This window comes from Achroia grisella, unplaced genomic scaffold, assembly GCF_030625045.1.
Source record: "Achroia grisella isolate CSIRO2021 unplaced genomic scaffold, CSIRO_AGI_Agris_v1 utg874, whole genome shotgun sequence".
NCBI lineage: Eukaryota > Metazoa > Arthropoda > Insecta > Lepidoptera > Pyralidae > Achroia > Achroia grisella.
The window spans coordinates 6,182,617-6,202,846 of NW_026713051.1; the positions used below are offsets into that span (position 1 = coordinate 6,182,617).

Below are 20,230 nucleotides of genomic sequence, written 5' to 3' on the forward strand. Positions count from 1 at the left end.
ATTAGTGAAGATTAAAGTAAAAGTAATTCGCGGATAACAACTTGAGTAGAACCAGTATGGTTCAATATGTAATTTCTATATCTATACATAATAAGAGCATTATTTTTTCAAGCCATCAAAGAGAAATTTGTTTAACCAAAGGAAATATTAAATCTATCAATTGTTTTGGTAAACCTCTAAGGTGGCAACACTGTCCAGCACTACGCCGTCCATACAACCGGCATTTACGAGAGAGGGCACGGCGTCATTCACTGAGCATGCGCAGTAGACACATGTTTTTGTGACTGCAAGAGGGTTCTTTAGCAAAAGGGTCCCTTACCCCAATACGTCTGTCTGTTAGAGAGACATGTTTGGACTAATAATATTGATTTAAAATATGTAGTAAACTATTATATGTAGGTATATACTCGTATTTTTAGCTTCTAACAGATTGGAAAAAAATCCAATAAGAAATAGAAGAAGAAAACCACCTCACATCCTATGTGGTTGTAGCCCACTTATGCATAAACGAAACTACTCCTTTTGAAAAGTACACAGTCTATTCTGAGCATATAAAAATCATCGGTCCTAAAAATATCCTTCAATTCTTATCCCTGACGGACCTATACTGTGAACTTTGAAAAAAAACGAGGAGAATAGGTGCAGGTCGCAGTGTTCTCTTTAACGAAGAGTAATAACCCAGACCCCTCAATAATAAAAAAATGGTACTAATCTGACCAATTCATTTAAAATGGGTTATCACTTAAAATAAATTAATTCAACAATTCTAAATACACATACTCAGTATCTACATATAAAAATAAATCAATGTGCAAAAACAACATAATATATAATAAAGTATACAAAAGAAATTAGACACGCTAATGAGTATCAATATACACCGAAACCCAGCATGATATCCGTCAGTGATATTTTTTTTGTGTTTTATATAATGTTAACTAGAATATAATGAAATAATGTTAATGTTAACTATATACACGGAAAAATAGTCGTATGCATTATTATTCTAAAGGTCTAAGTTGTCACGCCTCCGTACTTTGTAATTTCACTGGCATATCATCCTATCCTTCAACCGAAATAAAGCTCACAACGAAGTTGATTTGCGTCTATGTGAAATGGCAGACATAGAGTTACATTTATTTCGTGGCGAAACCTGGAAAATTGAACCAATAAATATGATACGATCTTCGATATAGGATTGTATTTAATACCTTTCATATTCTGGACATAGAAAAGAGTTATGACATATTCTTGCAAATAGACAAAAAAGAACATACTGGCCAATTACAATCTAGTTTTATTTCTGCCAGCACTTGTCCCAAAATAAAAAGTATTGACAGTTTGACGATTTAGGAAACTTTGAATCGTTTACATTGGTTTTCTATATTTTGTTCAATATTATAAAAATGTGGGTTATTTATTGATCACAACCCTTTTAATTGCATCGCATTGTGGAAGAGTGGCAAAGAAGATTTTACGGTAATTTGTTACAAAAAAATCCAAAAATGTTCATTTACAAGTTCATGGCTGGTGTGGTAGAGACGCTTACAGGTGGTGGTAAGTATTACTTAGTTAATTATGACATGTATCTGGGATGTTGCAGTAGTGCAAATTTCGTTGAAAGTCGCCTGCATAGATACCTCTCTAGCACATATTTTATTTCTGCCACCAAGCAGCTTGCTTTGTAAGCTGTTTCGATTGAAATGTGAAATATGGATAAAATTATAAGATATCAAGGCAAAGCAACTTACTCCATATAAATAATGTTTTGCCGGTGGGAACTGCTATTTTCTTAGATAACTTTCAACATTTCTACATTACTCTATTGCAGGTGAAGAGGACGTAAACGCATATGATCCTCATGCACATCGAATGATAGAGAAACCAACGTCGTAAGTACAGAAGAGAATAGAAAATCATTAATATCACAATAATCTACAACAATAATTTGACGGTGACTCGTTTCACATGACACATTGATTATTTTTATAACAGGTACTCTGACACAATGATACATCTATTGAAGGCCAGTATTGGGGCTGGTATTTTGTGTATGCCAGATGCCGTACGCCGTCTGGGGTTAATTAATGGTATTATAGCCATACCAGCCATCGCTTTCTTTGCGACATACTGCATCCAGCTTCTCGTATGTATTCAATATCTTATTGTAGTAACCGCTATTCATTTTGCTTTTCTGAATGGCAGCCTTCCTAATAGCTACCTTTACACGACATGTTATTTCCGCTCCTGATTGTGCGTGTTGTAACGCGGGAAAGCACAATCACGTGACTGCCTTTAGCTATTTAGCAATTTTTTGGGCGAAACTGTAATATCTTTTTTTTTTCTTTTGGACAATTCACACAGCGCCATCTAGACCCAATTTAAGCTAGCTAAAGCTTGTGTTATGGGTATTTTTTCGTAAATACATACATATTATATATAGAAAACACCCAGACACAATCATACTCATAAATACAAAATGTTTGTGCCGTGCGAGGAATCCAACCCGCGACCATCGGACGTAAAGCGGTGTGCTAGACCGCTAGACCACCGAGGTCGTCCTGCATTTTAGGTACCAGATCCATAAATATGAAATAATAGTAAAATATGAATATAAATTGTCTCTGTGGTCACTACACTGACGACGGCAATCTGCCACGGTAGCGGGGGTTGTGTATCAATACAACCCCCTTCAATTTCATGTTATGCCTCTATTATATATCAATTGCTTTTGTTATTTCAATTGGTTTCAATTGGTCTTATTAGATTTAATTTAGTTATTATAAAAGGCATTATTTTATTGTTAGAATATGGATATGTTTTTTTATATTATTTATTTTAGATCATAGCACAGTACAAAATCTGCCAACGTGAGAAGAGAGGTTATATGGCATACCCGAAGTCAATGTTATTTGCTCTTCAGTCAGGACCACCCTGCTTACGTTGGAGTGCGAAATTAACTTATTATTTTGTGGACGTAGTGCTTGTCACGTGGCAACTGGGTATATGCGTCATATATTTTGTATTTGTCGCAGAAAATTTAAAACAGGTTAGTGAAATAATATTAGCAAAATGAAACCTACTCTTGCAGAAATAGAAATAATCTTTATTCAATATACTTACTACTTTTTTTTATTCTAACATTCATTCGTAAAGCAGACTGATCAGACATAAATCTTAGTAATTTTGGAGGTATATTCAAACAATAAAATGCAACGCGAACTAATTTTTTAATTAAATGAATATATAAAACGGAGTAGATACTCAAGCAAATAAGTTTATTTACAGGATCCGTTTATTGATGATTGCATTAATGATATCCTAATAATGATAATTATTTTCTACTATCACAGGTGTGCGACTATTATAATCTATTTGAAGCATCAGTACGGATACATTTGTGTTTGATCCTTTTGCCACTGATCTTAGTGAATTTAATCAAAGATCTAAAGATGATGACACCAATGTCCACTATATCCAACATAGTGACAGTTTTTGGCTTAATCTTGGTGTTTTTCTACCTAGTCGAGGAAGACGTTTCAGTTAGTGATGATACACTTAAACTAAAGCGCTTGGAAGATATCCCTGTATTCATTGGAATTACACTATTTGCTCTGGAGGCCGTAGGAGTGGTGCGTATCACTTACATCCAAACGTAGTCACCACTTGAATATTGAAGTAATTGTTTCTAGTAAATATTGATTTCAGATTCTAGCACTAGAGTATAATATGGACTGCCCAAAGAAATTCACTGGCATCTGTGGATTGTTCAATTTGGGCATGATTGCAATAATGACGTTGTACACATTAGTCGGAGTATTTGGATACCTCAAGTATGGTAATGATCTAAAAGCATCAATCACACTGAATCTGCCTTCAGATCAAAAGTAAGTATAAATATTTGTTATACTTTAAAATTTATGTGTATGTTATTGATTTCCATTTAAGGGAATAAGAATATTTAACCCAAAGAATCAATCAAAATCTCTATCTGTAAACCAAAGGTAGGATTAATAAGATACTATTACTACGTGGCATCATTCCACCAAGCACTGTTACAGGTCTAATTCCGGGACCATTGGAAGTAAGGCGGCGCTAAATCGTTGGCTCACCGAAGCTATTATAAGTTTAATGATTTAAAATTAAAAGTTTTATGAAGCCAATACATAAGCCGACTGGAGATTTTTTAAAAATAGAATACTAATCTTGCAGGAAAGCACAAGTCGCTAAAGTTCTTTTTGGAATTGCCATCTTCCTATCATTTCCGCTGCAAAATTTTGTGGCGTACGCCATCACTTGGCGTAAACTTAAAAAGAAGATTCCTCAGGGACAAGTCTACTGTGTTGACTATATATTAAGGGTTGTCCTCGTTCTTCTGCCTTGTAAGTTTTATTTCAAAAATAATCAAATTTTTACTCTTATATAATAATAACTGGTGTTGAATAACCTCAGTAGTTTGAAACAAGTATGAAAGCGTAATTTAATTTAAAATATAATATGTACAAATGTTTTTTTAAATTCTTTTTCGATTCAGCTGAGAAAGGTACATGTATGTCGGTGGAATTACTGTGGCATAAATAGACTTGAAACGTTACTGCATGATTAAAACATGATTATCATAATAATTATTGTCTAGTCGAAGAGGTCTGTGAAGTTTATATTTATAAGCAAAAAAAACCCACATTTTTTTAACTTATGAATAGTCACTAAGGATAAACGCTCGCAGAGCACCAATGGACGATCATAAGATGATACAGGCAGGTTAGTTAGCCCATCGTAGCGAATTGGATAGTATTGTTTCTATGTATAAGACACCGCGACCGCTGACATTGGTGCTATGCTAATTCCCTCCTTAATTCTTAGATAAACTTATATATATGGATCATTTGTTTACCAGTTGCTGTAGCAGTTGCAGTACCACGACTTGGACCTTTCATCTCTCTTTTTGGCGCTATGTGCTTATCTCTGCTGGCCATCGTGTTCCCCGGACTGATAGATGTTTGCGTCTGGTATCCCACAACTTACGGCCCTTGCAAATACAAATTGCTTCGGGATATTATCATCATTCTATTAGGAATGTTTGCCCTGATCTCTGGCTGCTACACAAGTATAATAGAAATCATACAAGCACAGGAAGATTAAAGTACTGAGTTTAAACAACGTATTATGAAATATTTTATAGACTGTTATTTATAAGGTTGTTATAAATAAAAGTCTATAAAATATTATTGTCCGCGGTTTCACACGAATTAAATTTATAGCCGATGAGTTATTCTGATGTATGAGCTATATTATTTTAAAGTATCATTAAAACCCATTCAATACTTTTATGCGTGAAAGAATTTGGTGTTCCTTGGTATGCTAAGGCAGCAGGCCTTGAAAAGCACTCCTACTATAGGAATAATAAAAACCCCTGTACAATTCACACAGCATAATCCAGTCGCAAGAGCAAGAGTAGAGCTTGTCTTATGTGTAACTTATTATTGGTAACTTCCTAATTATTGACAAAGACAGCTGACATGAATATTTAAATACCTTAGTAAGTACGTATCTACAAAACAACCAGATGAACCAACTCATTATTAAAAATGTTTGTACTCTGGGAGGAATCGATGCCGCGATCATAAAAAGGCGGTATGCTAAACCATTATACCACCGAAGCCGTGGAGAAATAGCTCATCACCACTAGATATTAGGGAAGATACTCAGAGAAATGTTCCCACAAATGTGATCATTACTAACGATGAGTAGAACGATGAGAGTTGGGGTCTCGAGGGTATTACATAACAAGAAATACTTAAAAACGTTTATTTAAATCTTTGAATGGTATAGGGTAAATATTGTCGTAAATATTCAGTGCTTCAGATTATGTACGCTAATGGTTGGTGCGGCACGGTCTAGCGCTCTGTTCAGCCGCTCTATGTGGCGCAACTGTCTCAGAACAAGCCGCACATGCGAGTCTCGCAAAGCTCTCACACCACCCACCCATTCGTCTTTCGCAGGCAGCTTCTCCACGCCACCTGTATGACAAACAATATAAATGTCAGCTAAACTTAAGTTGTCAATCGTACCAGACTCCTCGAACTGGTATGACATTTTAGTTCTTCGGTATAATATATGACTCCATCATACAATTTTGTACAAGATCTGATTAATATGTTTAGCGAATTTTTCACTATAACCAAAATCAAAACTAATAATAATAAGAACCCCCAGGACAATTTACACAGCCCCATCTAGTCCTGAGCTAAGCAGAGCTTGTGTTATTGTTACTAGACAACTAATATAAATATTATACTTTAATACATTTTGTTGTAAATACATGATATAATAAATTTACTAAATTAATAAATATTATTTACTTTTACTGTAACTATACTGATAAATGGTGACGACCCAGCTCCTAGTTTGTAAATTTCTTGGAATACTTTCTGTAAACCTTTTGATATATAGTTCTGTTGCAAGGAAAGGTGATTACTATTGGTTGTTTCGAGATAAATATACAGATTAGGGTGGAACTGGAACAATAAACCAATTACACGATACGATAATAAACCAAATACTTACTAGCAAAGCTGGAATTCTCTTCATGTTTTTCTGATCTCTTTCTGTAAACAGCATATGTAGCATTTTTATAACAAATAGAATAGAAATGATCTTTATTCTAATAAACTAAATACAAGCACTTCTGAAAAGTCATTTAATATTTTTTTAATTCTATCGCTCATTCGAAAAACAGATTTATCACAAGAAAAATTAGCAAGAAACTGGCAAGTTGCTCTTTTATAGTTGAATTAATCTGAACCTTGGGTGAGACTGTATAAAAATCTTTGGATCTTTGATCTCATTTATTTTACTCGCTAAGTTAAGTACATGCATGAAATGAATATGATTTTTAATTACCACTTCGTCAGATGAACTAGCAATTTCATTACTTATTGGATGTATATTTTGTTTAATTTCGCTACCCATCTGTGATAGCACTAATATTCAGTGAGAAAACCTGACAAGCTATATTTTCTCTAATTGTGAATAATATGCGTCTATAATTCTAACCGTTATTGAGTACTGCACTCATATTGCAACACGTGTTTTCAGTCTCTAAACGTGGCATCGTCAGGTCACACAGTTTAGTCGCCGAATAGTCAACACTATAAATCCATTAATAAATTGAATGGAAATGCAAAATTACACCTACTTCGATAAAATAGCTAGTAATTTATTTGCACAAATCACAAATCATACTATGAAGTCTCACTTTTAAGAAATATGTCTACCTCTAAGCTGAATAATCAAAATAAGAGAATCTACAAAGCCACCTGCAGTCCTATATTTCTATCTCGGTCTACTGCCAAGCAGTAGAATATTCTAATTTAAAATAAGAGATGAATAAACTACTCGATAACTACGAAAGAAAAGCGAGAAATGACACCGCATAAAAATTACTATGGCGACCGTTATGTATTATGTCATGTCCGCAATGCTATTCATGATTATAGAATATAGATGGCTACAGCTATATAAACAATATTTTAATGTATTACATATGCGTAGGTGCCTGGATCGCCACGTGTTTGCATTCAGCCGCTATTCGTGATGTAGACAATAGAGTCGCAGAAGCAGTGATTACAGCTTGAGATACCCTGAATTAGAAATGTGCTAATTAAATATTAGTGTTGAGTAAGAATACATAATTCCTAGTATAGTGTCTACGTTTTGGGAGATGGGATGTAACCCCCCGGTAAATGAACGTGGTCAGATCGGCATTCTAGCGAACAGCTTAAAATAATGTAATGGTTAACTACTGCAACATTGCGCTGAATGATCAAACCTCCTTATCATTTCTTGAAATCTATATCATTAGGAAATAATAAGAGGGACAGACTTATTTTAAACGTACTTAGATTATTTTATTCTACAAAGCTAATAAGCTTTTGACAAAATTAACACGGGAACAAGACGTGACTTCTCATTACAGAGAGTTGTGATAGCCTTCTATCAGATTGTATTTATTTACTTATTTTACTGTTTATTGCACCAGACATAGAAAATAATTAACATAATAAATTTGGTTATTTTCCTTTATTTTGTCGATCCTGGTCAAGGTAATGCAGTATTCGTATTTGATCGGAATTGATCAGACAATCCAGTAGGTATATACACCGTCTAGGACGTTTTACTGAAAATATTGATAAATACATAAGTATACAAGACAATGAAGTTGACTCCTGTTTTTTTTATTTAATTATTGAAAATGTTCATTACATACTTGGCTGCTGATACCAATGTGGATGATACATTTGTTTTCCGATAAGTAACTGTGCACGGTAAGGTAGTAACAGGTAGTGGCAAGCCTGTTACTAACTCTTGCAGCAAGCGACGTACAATACGTCGCTGACAACCACTCGGCATCCTCTTCTGTCCCGTACAAAAAAATATAAATATAATGTGTTGAAGCAAACTCAGGAGTAAAACGTTTAGGCGAGCAATTTTGCCAGCAAAATTACTGGGCACTGAGTCATGACACCTTAATTCTCCTTAATGGCAACGCATAAGTGGCCATGATTTGATGCCCGTATTGCTGTTCTTGTAAATAGGAAACGATCGCCATTTACCTTCATGTGCCGTGACTACATATGCCATTCTATGAATATGAATTACATAGAAAAAGCGAAATCACTCAGAAACAATTTACCCTATTTGATTTCAGTGAATTGTAAGCTTCACTTAAAATTTACTGTTTGTTTTCCAATTGGGTAAACCAATTAGAACAAAGAAGAAAAAAGGTATACGGGTAACGGGCTCAGTTATCCAAAAATCTACTTACCGACCTAATTTATTAAATATTTATATTACGAAATGTTTACTACATGTATACAAAAATATTACTAAATGTTTTAATTAATTATTAATTTATTAAACCTTTGCCATTGGTGGGTCTTCAATTGACAGTTCCTTAGTCTCAGACAAAATGACCATAGGTACCACCAGTTCTGGTTTCTGGTGAGGAGACTCGGCCCTTGGGGACAGCATCGGGCTGGTAACGAGGGGAACTAGTCGCAACGGTGTAGCAGGAGGCATCACAGAGAAGTAAGCAGAGCCACTTGGCCAGTCCAACCTGCCATTCAATTGGCTTGTCATAACAATCAAAATCTGAAGGATAACAATAATAATAAAACAAGCTTAGCAATATAAGCCCTTCTTTATCATCTCCATAAATCTTCCAATTATATGTTGTGAAGTGTGGAATAATGCATTATGTGGAGTACAGAGGACGTGCTATACCGAGTCTCTTTGTCATATGTTTATTATTAATTTATAAATGTAGAATTAGTTGAAAGTGGTATTAAGCCGGAAGGATATGAAAGTACCTATATTAATAATTAATAATAATATATCCCCCGTAGAATACAAAATAACTATTTAAACACTGGAAACAATTTCCTAAAAGTCATTCAGACTGAAAGAAGTCGATTTGAAATTCACAATGTTAACAAAAAAGTACTAATAATTAGTTACTTCTGATCGGCGCAGTAGACATCAGGCTGTACTGATGACAAACGAGTGGTTGCGGTAGAGTGGCGATGTGGCGACGCTAATGGACTGCGGGTGCGCGTTGCTAACGACGCCAAGCTTAATCTGTTTAAAAAAATGTGACGGTATCATTTGTCTATACTTTACAGTTTTTCCTTTTTTTATTTTCAAAGGCAAAATTATAATAATTCATTCCAGTTCGACTTTCTTTATTTTTCAACCTAAAATGGTTACCCATTGCCTATCATGCATGAGTATCAGTGCGGATATTACGTTATCATGTGACATGACTCATGTGTTGCCATTCAAGAGAATTAAGTTATCATGCCTCTTGATATTTTTATACTTTCGTGTATAATACACATTATTTATATTGTTTGTATTAAGACCCGGTTTACACTATATAGAATACCATGTCTCTATTCGCATAAGTTCACTGTTTTGAAAAAATTACATGCTGCAGGAGTTTTTACAGTCAACTACTGTAAAAATATCAGGATTTTTATTGGAAAGATGTTGAAACGTAGTAGGAGACAAGTACGGTGTAACAAATTGTCTCGAATCGCTCTTACCCCAATCTATGCATAATATCTAGCATAAAATTTTCATGTTGCACATCTGCCAGACGTCCTTCAACGACTATCTTTTTGTTTAACACAACAAAAAAAGGGTGAAACTCACCGAACTGGTGAGGAACGTGACCGACGACGCCGGGGGCTCCTGCCTGACCAATTTAAACAGGTTACTTAAGGAATAATATTTTAAAGTTGTATAAACACATTATACTTATTACTACTACCCGTAAAATATAAATAGCGTCATATCAAATCACAATATCTTATTCAAGTATGTCTATTACAGACTGTTTTGATAGTAATATGTAAATCTACCTTCAGTTCGGAGTACTTTTAAGAAAAAGAACAGACAGGAAATTCTGATCTTATTCTTATTAAATCTGTTTGCACATGATTATGAATATGTATTTGTATAATCATGGCGCAAACAGATAAATTAAAAAAATAAAGGCCAACATAAGAACCACAAGAAGCATCGTTTATTGTTTTAATAAATAAAATCAAACTATCTTTATTTATGCAGTTGTATTACGTACTATAATGATATGTCAAATGTACCGTATGTTGAGAGTGCTCTCTCAAACTGACAAGAAACTCAGGGCATATTCTTTTCAAATCTGTACAAGATAGACTAATACTACATCATCAGTAAATTTTTCTTTATCGTTGTCATATCTGATATACTAACATCAAGAAATGGCTTCTACAAATGTATACGCGTACGAAGTCAGAGGCACAACTAGTGTCTTAATGTTTGTACCTCGTTCAGGTGGGCTGAAGAACCATGGCGAAGTAGTGCCCTCGCCAGCGCCAACTGCTGCCGCACTGTCACTACCCTCGGACCTCAACATCAAAATATATTTATTCATGTAGGTCTATTACAAACTCTGATATATGTTAAATCTACCGTCCGTTCGGAGTACTTTCGAGCCTAAAAGAACTGACAAGAAACTCGGCTCTTATTTTTTTTAAATGAGCTTGTATGAGTTGTAAATCCTCGTTCAAATACATATAATATTAGTAATTTTCACCATAGTGCAAGTTTTCTACAAGATGTTGTCTGAATTATTTCTTAATTCTCCGTCCTTTCATTTATTAAAGAATATTATTTCAGTCGATCCATGTCGAATTTACTTGCAAGTAATATTACATATTATAATTATTGTAAAAACTTACATTAATATAGATGTCATTATAATTGGATTAACTTTATTATCAGAACTATAGCATTGATGATTTTAAGGTAATGTGTGATTAAATTGAATTACGCCAAATTGAAGTAAAGCCTACATTAGGGCGTTAGAATCGTCATCCAATAATGACAGTGATGACAGAATTCAGACCACAGACCTATTTGTAATATCATAATCACGTTCCGTACATTCATGAAGGTTTACTTTTTAAAGTATTCTATGATTTTGTACGATCCTTTAATGATGTGCTTGTTTTATCCCTACACGTGAAATATTCCTGTCAACAACACCCTTCCATTTGCTTACGTCTCCATTTAATTTTGACTTAACTCCAGTGTAAAGTCAGTCCGCATTACGACTCTGCCTTGCACGTTCGCTTTAGTAATAAGCTATGTAGCACACTAACGAATAAAATTACTAATGGGTACAATTATTACACCCGAATACTCACTACATAGTATCTTAGATAGTACAGGTAACAATTAGATAAAATAGCGAAACCTCATCACATCGTACATAACAAATTTTCCCAGTAAAAAAAAAATTAACAGCTTTATGAGACCTTTCCTTCCCTTTCAATTTAGTACAATAAACTTGTGTGGGACTGTGTATAGGGCGCTGGGGTCGGTGCAGCCAACGATGGTGGTAATTAAAGATGCAATATGTAAAAGAATAGTATATTATAAAAATATATGTCGTAACAAACTATATGAAAGCAAGAGCAATACAAGGAATCGTAAAAAGGAGTATATAAACAAAACCATAGCAACCGATATAAATTATAAATATTTAAAAATAAGGAATAGTCATACCAGCCAGCGGCCCAAATGTAAGGAGTCCTGTACAAAACTAATTTTGTAAAGTTCAAATCTAGTTTATTTTTGTGATATTTTTTTTTTTCTTTAGACTACTGCAGTAAGAGTAGTAAGGCTTAAAACAAAGAGATAGTTAATAAATATTATTGAGAATAGGCGGTGAAAAATTTCGGGGCACTTGTGAATAATATTATTGAAGGTAAGAGGTGACGGGGAAGACCAAGTCACTGCTATATAAAGCAGATCAAGGAAAAAGTTGGAGTTGTGTCGTAGCAACCACTAAAGAGATTAATGGACAACCTCTTTGGACTTGATGCATCGTTTCGGATTAAGTTTAATTAGTAGTATGTAATATGTATTAGACTCTGTTTTCTGCATTTAGCCGGGCATTTGGGCAATAATACGTATAGTGGAATTAGTAGGAAATAAAGAAAGCAACTAAGTCTAAAAAAGATCAACAACATTTTCCTTTTATTATTCTCCGCATAATAATGTTATTAAATTGACTCGTAGCTGTTACAATAAAACAAATGTATACGAAACCATAATTATTCTTTCTTTCTTTCTATTGTATTATAAATTTTGCCCATGTTCGATATTTGCTTGAATCTGGGCGTCATGTATGAATTTGTATGGACCAGAATTAGGATCACCACCTGAAATAATTACAAAAAATAATAACCGAAGACATTTCACACAGCGCCATCTAATCCCAAACTAAACAGAGCCTGTACTAAACTGAACTACTGATAGAAATACTTATATTTTATTTATAAAAACATAATTAATAATTACAGAGAACACCCTCATCACAATACAAACAATCATACTCTCGAATGCATATTTTTATTGTGAATAGAAAATGCGACTATACTGGTATTTCGATAAACAGCTGCTACGACCACATACTGTCAAATATTGCAAATTTTATTTGATAATCTGAATCTTAATAATACTATAAACACGAAAGTTTGTGCGTATGGATGTTTGTTACTGGCAAAAACTTCTGAACGGATTTTAATGAAACTTTAAAATAATATGGCTTATGCATCAGTATAACAAATAGGCTACATTTTTTATTTAAATTTATGTATTCGACATTTAACGCGTGTGAAATCGCGGGCACAGCTAGTATAATATAAATCACAACTTGTTGCAGGTAGCTTATCTACCATTCTTTTTATAAACTTTGTATTTTTAATATCCGCTTAAATTTTTAATTAATTTTTAACATCGCTGTGAGCCCTTTTGGGAAATACCTACACATTATCTACACATACAACATTCACTACGTCCTCTATCCTATCGTACGGGACGTAAACATAAACATATACAGTAATATTAAAATTCAATAATCGAATATATATTGAATGCCCTACTCCAACTAAAATTAAAATAATAAATTCTATTAGCAACTAATTTAGAATATATATAATATATAAAAGCAAGAAACATGCACAATACCCAATATAGATATCATCACTTTACCACCCCAATGTGGTAGACTATAAAATATGAATATAGTCTACCACATTGAATAGTCTACCAAATCATATGCCAAATTTACATAAACAACGATATCGAATTACTACCCCATCTGATGTAACAGTCGTGATCTTATTTTAAAGTAATTTATTTATTTACATAACTTTAATGCACATAATTTCAAAGTACATATGGCATACTTAACATCATGCGGCATTATGTACCAATTAACCATGGGTGGTGCAAAATAATTTTTAATAATAATTGGCCGTGCAAATATAAATAAAAATTATATAATATAATAAACAATACATATGAATAAACAGCTTATATAATTTATGACATAAATAAATTACCTGGACCGTCGGCTGACAAATGCGCATTGCCTACAATGAGTTCTTCTGGTACACCATCACGACTGTCTGTTCTGAAGTTACCAGGCTGAACCTACATGAAGAAATATTAACTCTTGTGAACCGTGATACTAGTATAAATAAATAACAACCCTGGACAATTAACACAGCGCCATCTAGTCCCACGGTAAACAGAGCTTATTTTAGGGATACTAAACACCTTAAATAGATATATTTTGAATACATATATAATAAACATAGAAAACATTCAGATCGATATAAACAATCATACTCATGAATACAAATATTCTCACCGTGCGAAGAATCGAACAAACGATGATTGGAAGTAAAGCGGCAGCGGTTACGAATGCAGCTTGTCTCCATAATCAGCACTAAGAGAATAATTAGTTTAAAAAATCTACTAGTATTTTATTTTTCTACTAATATACTTACCTGTCCATCGTTTCTCATTAGATCAGAAGCCACAGCGGCTCCTGGGTATCTATTGAAAATGCCATTCAGATTGTAGTGCAGGTTCATGTCCGGTCCAATGTTAGCTTTCAATAACTGTTCCCAAATACCACCTGAAATTTTTATATTAAATATATATTTAGTTAACAATTAAAAATATTTTTTTGACCAAATAAAATATTGGTACATATGCGGACTTCTCTCTAATAGACCCATCCATCCAACTAAACGGCGATTAAATTTGAGGTTCGATAAAGCGTTCCACGGGTTTAAAGTGCCATTTGCACTCGCCCCCTATCGGGTGGGGAAGCTGTAAAAGTTTGCTAAACAGCCTTAGAATAGTTCAATGAAAAAAATGCTTTTGCCTTTTTACAAGCAACGGTCGACATCTATCATAGATGACAGAAACACGGAAAATAATTCTCCGGAGAAAATCTCAGTAAATTCAATAAAAAATGTGACGCCATATGCAAACTAACAAAATCTTGAATCTAATTTAAAATGACGATGCCATAAAGCTTGCTCTAGCTTGAACACTCACCTTTATCAATAGAAAGTATCGGCCTATTTGACTCCCATGGATATTCTCCGTGAGCTTGGAAGTACGTAGCGTATGTAGATAACTGAAATGAACAGATTATTTGTTGAATACCTACATTACCTAGAAGGTCAACAATGTTTCATTCAAATCCTTCTCAGTATCATTATGGGATACGCAAATGTAATTTTGCTAATAGCTTTTACATATATGCTCTCACACGTGCAGATTGAGTTTCACAAAGGAAATAATGTGCATGTAAATGTAGACAAAGAGAACGAAATCTTGCACATTCCTGTTTACGATTGCGTGCATTTTCTCTCACGCACTAAATCGCGTTCGCCCCTGACTACTTGTTATATGTTACTTTGTAGATTGTATGCGACCAATTAAATATACTTTTTGTTACATCTTTCTCAAAACCCTTGCTTCCTTAGTACACACTATTAACATTACCTGAGTGTAATACAATGCGAGCCAATATTTGCCACCGTGTCCCACAAAAGCCGTTTCGTTGGCATCCATCAAAGCGGCAGGCATTTCTTGGTGCAGCATCTCCGGGGAAATTCGAAGGTTGCAACCATACCTGGTAGGTTTATGTATATAATTCACTAACCATTATAATAATAGTAATGTTTACCTACGACTGTACATTTTTTCATTATTAACTGTTTTATCAAGAATATGCACTTACAACTGACAACGACTTGCAGCGGTTACACTGCTTTAGTTTCGATAGTCCCGGGTTCGATTCCTCACACAATGTAAACATTTATATTCATGACTATGACTGTTTGCATCGGTCTGGCTGTTTTTATGTATGTATGTAAGTACAACAAAATGTATTGTATAATCTATGTAATCTAAATTATCTAGTACAAGTCAAGCTCTGCTTAACTTGATACTACATGGAGCTGTGTATAGTCTTGGGTCATTATTATCTGTTTATAGCAATTACAAAAAAATGTATGACAATTAATTCTTACCAATCCGGACATGCTTTCAATATATCAAACGGAGCTCTATAATACTCCGCTCTGCGCACCTCTGGGTTTCTTACATTGAATCTTTCATTAGGATCGGTTAGATTAATATGTTTAATTTTAATATTCTTTCGCTCGCATATGTAATCGTAATGGAACTTCGGCACGGACTCACCACGAGCGCAGTATGTTGCTACAAATAAAAAATCTATCATCAACATCAAAATAAGCTGTCATTTGTTGTTGTTGTTATTAGTACCTACTCATATTTACGAATGAAAATCGGATGCATGCTTTTTTGGTGACACCCCCTACTTACCATTCCCTCACGAACATCGACTGTTTGATTGAAAACCAAAGAATAGGGTTGCCAATATTTGTAATAAAGAATGCATGTTTATTTATGTATGAAAAAATAGCTTTCAGAAATAATATTACACGGGATCAATTAATTAATAGTAACAAGGACTAACCCTGTATACCAATCAGCTTGGTAGACTTACTTTTATAGGTGCCATCTAATGTGTTCACTGCAGCGTACTTATCAATGCAATATTTATACCCAAGCACAGTAGGGTATCGAAGGTAAGGAACCGTGCACGTAAATCGAGCTTCTTGGTACATGGCACCCTAAGGGAGAAAAACACCTTATTTCTGTCCCGGTTTTTTACAAACACATATCTCACCGAAGGTGACTTATTTACAGAAATATTTTAAAGCTGTCTATTAAAATAAATTTAAAACTTTTGAATAGTCATACTTATTTATTGTAATTTGCCGCTCATTCGAAAAGTCTGTCTCATCACAAAAAGAACAACTAAGAACTTGAACTTGTTGCTCTTTTAAATAATTGTTGTAACTTTTGAGTTAAAATGTGTGAATACAAACTATCAGTTTAAACTAATGCATTAAAGTCAAAATATTAAATCCATAATTAATAGGCTAAGTAAGTAAATAAGATTAAATCAGTCGTAGTGATTAGAGCAGACCAGTTACTGCAAGCAGCACTTGTTTACGAGTATAATAATTGAGCCAGCAATCACTATGCTCGACCATATTTTTAGGAGTTAATTAATCTGATTACCCCTATTCTGATCTTTCTGATGATGATATTGTGTATTGTAATTATTGTTATTGTAAAGCACAAACCTTGCAAATAACGCTTCTTCTGCCTGGAGGCCGCGACACCCCGCCGAAGCAGTATGACCTGGTGCCATTAATCATAATCTCGGTCGCTCCAATGTGGGATATGAGAGTGATGCCGTTAATACCAGCAAGTGCGAAACGCTGTAGTCCAGCTCTCTTGCGAACCTCGACGTTGTTCTTCATACTCATAGTGTTCACTATCGCTTGCCACCCGTACACGAACTCGTGCATGGGGCCTGCAGGTGTACCGAAAACAATGCTGGCCGATAATTTTAAAGACAGGACAAGTCCTGATGTTACAAGTAACAAGAAAAAAGTTTTTGATTGAAAAAAGGGAGGTACCATGCCATGCCATGTTTAACACACCGCCTTACTTCCAATGGTCACGGGTTCGATTCCTCGTACGGTACTAACATTTATATTCATGAGTATTATAGATGTTTGTATCGATCTGGGTGTTTTCTACGTACATTATATATGTATTTATAAAAAAACTATGTACCCATAACAGAAGCTCTGTTTATCATAGGCCTAGCGACCCTATGCGGCTTGACCTGATACATATATATTATATTACATTTTGGATCTCAAATATGTAGAAAACAATAGTGAAACTAACCAATTCCAAAGCTATCTCCATCTAAAAAGTTGAACATTTCACCGAATGAGTCGGGCATGAGACCAGCGATGACGGTGGAGGCCTGGAGATTCTCGTCCGGCAGCATGGGCAAAATCTCGTCTGACGGCGTTGTGAATTCATGCGCCGACATGTTGTTGAAATGCGCACGAGACCCATGACCCTGGAAATCGGGCATCAATTTACAACTTCCTGTATTGAACTCTAGATTTGTGTAGGTATACTAGTATATAATAGTGATCACCTAGTGGTCGAATTTCGACCATAAGTAATTTAAATTATAAGTTTTAACAGTATTATGATTCTATTGTTAAAGACTATTCTATAATCACAGACACTGGCAGTCATACACGCAATAAACAAAAGAGTAATTATGCATGTGTGTCAAATAGGCACATAGTAGTGTGTTTAATTTTTTGTTTATTGATTTTATGTATTTTTATTATGCTAATATGACTGTATGAAATTATATATAATTTCAATAATTATTCATTGATTCTACACCCCTTCTCCGCATAAACTATAAGTGTGCGAAATTTCATACTACTCCGTCCGCACAATTCTCGTAAAAAGGCGTACGAAGTTACTTTACGCATCTATTACCTAATAAGATATGTGCAACGTACCTCTGTAAACAATATCAAAAACGTTAGCGCCACAACCCACATGCTGTCGACCAGACTGCCTTGCAACTGTTAACAGTTTCAAAGAAATAATTGGTCTATTACTTGTTAAATTGCTAGAATTGTTAATCCTATTATACTTGTATAGTGATAACAATATTTACGTGTATCGAACTTACATACCTAGAAAGTCGTGTACTTTTTTACATCGGTATATGCAATGGGTTTGCTTTATATACAACTCATACAAAATGATCTTCTATTATTTAAAATAGGAATCGTCTACGCCGGCGTTGCCCAATTAGTGGTATGCGTGCTCCCAAGGGTATGTGAAGTTGCATCAAGGGTTAAGTGCAAATATCAGTGAATCAAACATACACACACTCACAAACTTTCACATTTATAATACGTCTACGCTAATTCTATAGGTGTAATTAGCCATTAAAACAAATTTTAATGATAATAAAGACTAGAGGCGCTTGAGTATTTGGGTGTATAGATTTTCTTAAAGAAGTCCATTTTATATCTCACAGACATCCATTACATACACACGTCCACTCATACATAAAAAAACATTCAGCAAATTCATTATTTAAATAGTTTGTGTATTTTAATGTGCATTTTCCAACCGATGTGTACAACGTGCATGCCAAATAGTTTACAATAAAAAATTGCCGAAGGATAATGAAATAAAAATCAACTTCACAATAAAAAAATCCTATATTACATCTACAATTCATACAAAAGCTTAAGGTTAAAAAAAGTTCATTAATATTTTCAGTATCTTTTACTTTTACTTTTACAAGAGATACTACATATCTTATAAAATATGTAGTCACTGCAATGAGAGTATTATTCAGTCCATTACAAATTAATATAGAAACTGACAAATAATTGAGCACGATTTTACAGTAATGAAAATTATACTTGCGCAGTATAATACAAATACATAAATACAATAGTTATTCTTAAACTGTCATGTTTAATACACATTATTTAGCTTGGTAACCAGGTTTTAACAAGATTAATTTTATGGTAAATAAAGGTATTTATCTTTCTGGACGTTTTAACTAGTTTGCACTAGACATAGTCACAAGCTGACTAGTAACTAGCTATATTTAGCTAATATTATTCGTGTTAAAACTAGGTTAACAATATAAATGCAAGTCCGTAGACCGTGCAATCTTTACTGTCTATTTGTTTATTTCTTTCAAGATGTGAAACTTACCACGGATATTCTGCTTTATACTCAACATAGCTTCATTAAGAATTCTAAATATCGTAAACATTCTTATAAAATGAGACACCGGCAAGCATAACTATGCAGAAGACTTTAAAAACAAAAAAAATAGAATGAGAACGCATGAAAGTACCACGAGTTTCACATAACGAAGAATTGTTGTTGTTCATACTAGAAGTATAACATTAAAAGGGAAATATACAACGGATGAGTATATGGGAATTCATTATTTATACATTAGCGAGTACATATTAATCTCCCAGTTTAGAGTAAATAATAGTATATATACTGATTTAGAATCAATTATATAATTTATAGCAATATTGTAATTATAATAAATCTATATCAAATTTTATACATGTATTAATTTGTTTACTTTGAATAACAAAGACAAATAATAATATATATTTAATACTGCAAACACAACCATATTCATTCTATTGAAAAAATAAAACTCAAACCAAAAGAAAACTTATACATTTAAATATCTATAGTTAGTGGCAAAAAACTCTAGTTTTGCGCAGTAACGATTGTACGTACATATATTACAGCGTAAGATTTATTGTCTCTGGTCAAGTTATTTGGCGCAAACTTTACTAAATTCACATACAATTTAAAACTAACACAGGGTTGCTAA

The 20,230-nt window shown here is 33.8% G+C and overlaps 3 protein-coding genes across 3 annotated transcripts; 1 reads left to right on the forward strand and 2 right to left on the reverse strand.

Moving 5' to 3' along the window:
* Positions 1-1,345: 1,345 nt before the first annotated feature.
* Positions 1,346-5,305, forward strand: LOC131852990 (proton-coupled amino acid transporter-like protein CG1139). Its single transcript, XM_059203766.1, has 8 exons — positions 1,346-1,557; positions 1,832-1,892; positions 1,996-2,146; positions 2,843-3,049; positions 3,354-3,632; positions 3,709-3,887; positions 4,213-4,382; positions 4,898-5,305. The coding sequence occupies exons 1-8, from the start codon at positions 1,506-1,508 to the stop codon at positions 5,140-5,142; spliced, it is 1,344 nt and encodes a 447-aa protein (XP_059059749.1). The 5' UTR covers positions 1,346-1,505; the 3' UTR covers positions 5,143-5,305.
* A 458-nt stretch (positions 5,306-5,763) lies between these two features.
* Positions 5,764-11,429, reverse strand: LOC131852984 (uncharacterized). The gene is made up of 9 exons (XM_059203756.1): positions 11,286-11,429; positions 10,870-10,952; positions 10,216-10,258; positions 9,520-9,639; positions 8,923-9,118; positions 8,270-8,418; positions 7,545-7,643; positions 6,568-6,608; positions 5,764-6,020 (listed from the first exon to the last, which is right to left on the reverse strand). Exons 1-9 carry the CDS (start codon positions 11,300-11,302, stop codon positions 5,854-5,856), a joined length of 915 nt encoding a protein of 304 aa, XP_059059739.1. The 5' UTR covers positions 11,303-11,429; the 3' UTR covers positions 5,764-5,853.
* Positions 11,430-12,690: 1,261 nt separating this feature from the next.
* Positions 12,691-18,398, reverse strand: LOC131853118 (uncharacterized). Its single transcript, XM_059203932.1, has 10 exons — positions 18,357-18,398; positions 17,713-17,893; positions 17,097-17,329; positions 16,451-16,577; positions 15,951-16,140; positions 15,421-15,550; positions 14,968-15,049; positions 14,409-14,539; positions 13,959-14,049; positions 12,691-12,773 (listed from the first exon to the last, which is right to left on the reverse strand). Exons 1-10 carry the CDS (start codon positions 18,396-18,398, stop codon positions 12,691-12,693), a joined length of 1,290 nt encoding a protein of 429 aa, XP_059059915.1.
* Positions 18,399-20,230: the final 1,832 nt, after the last annotated feature.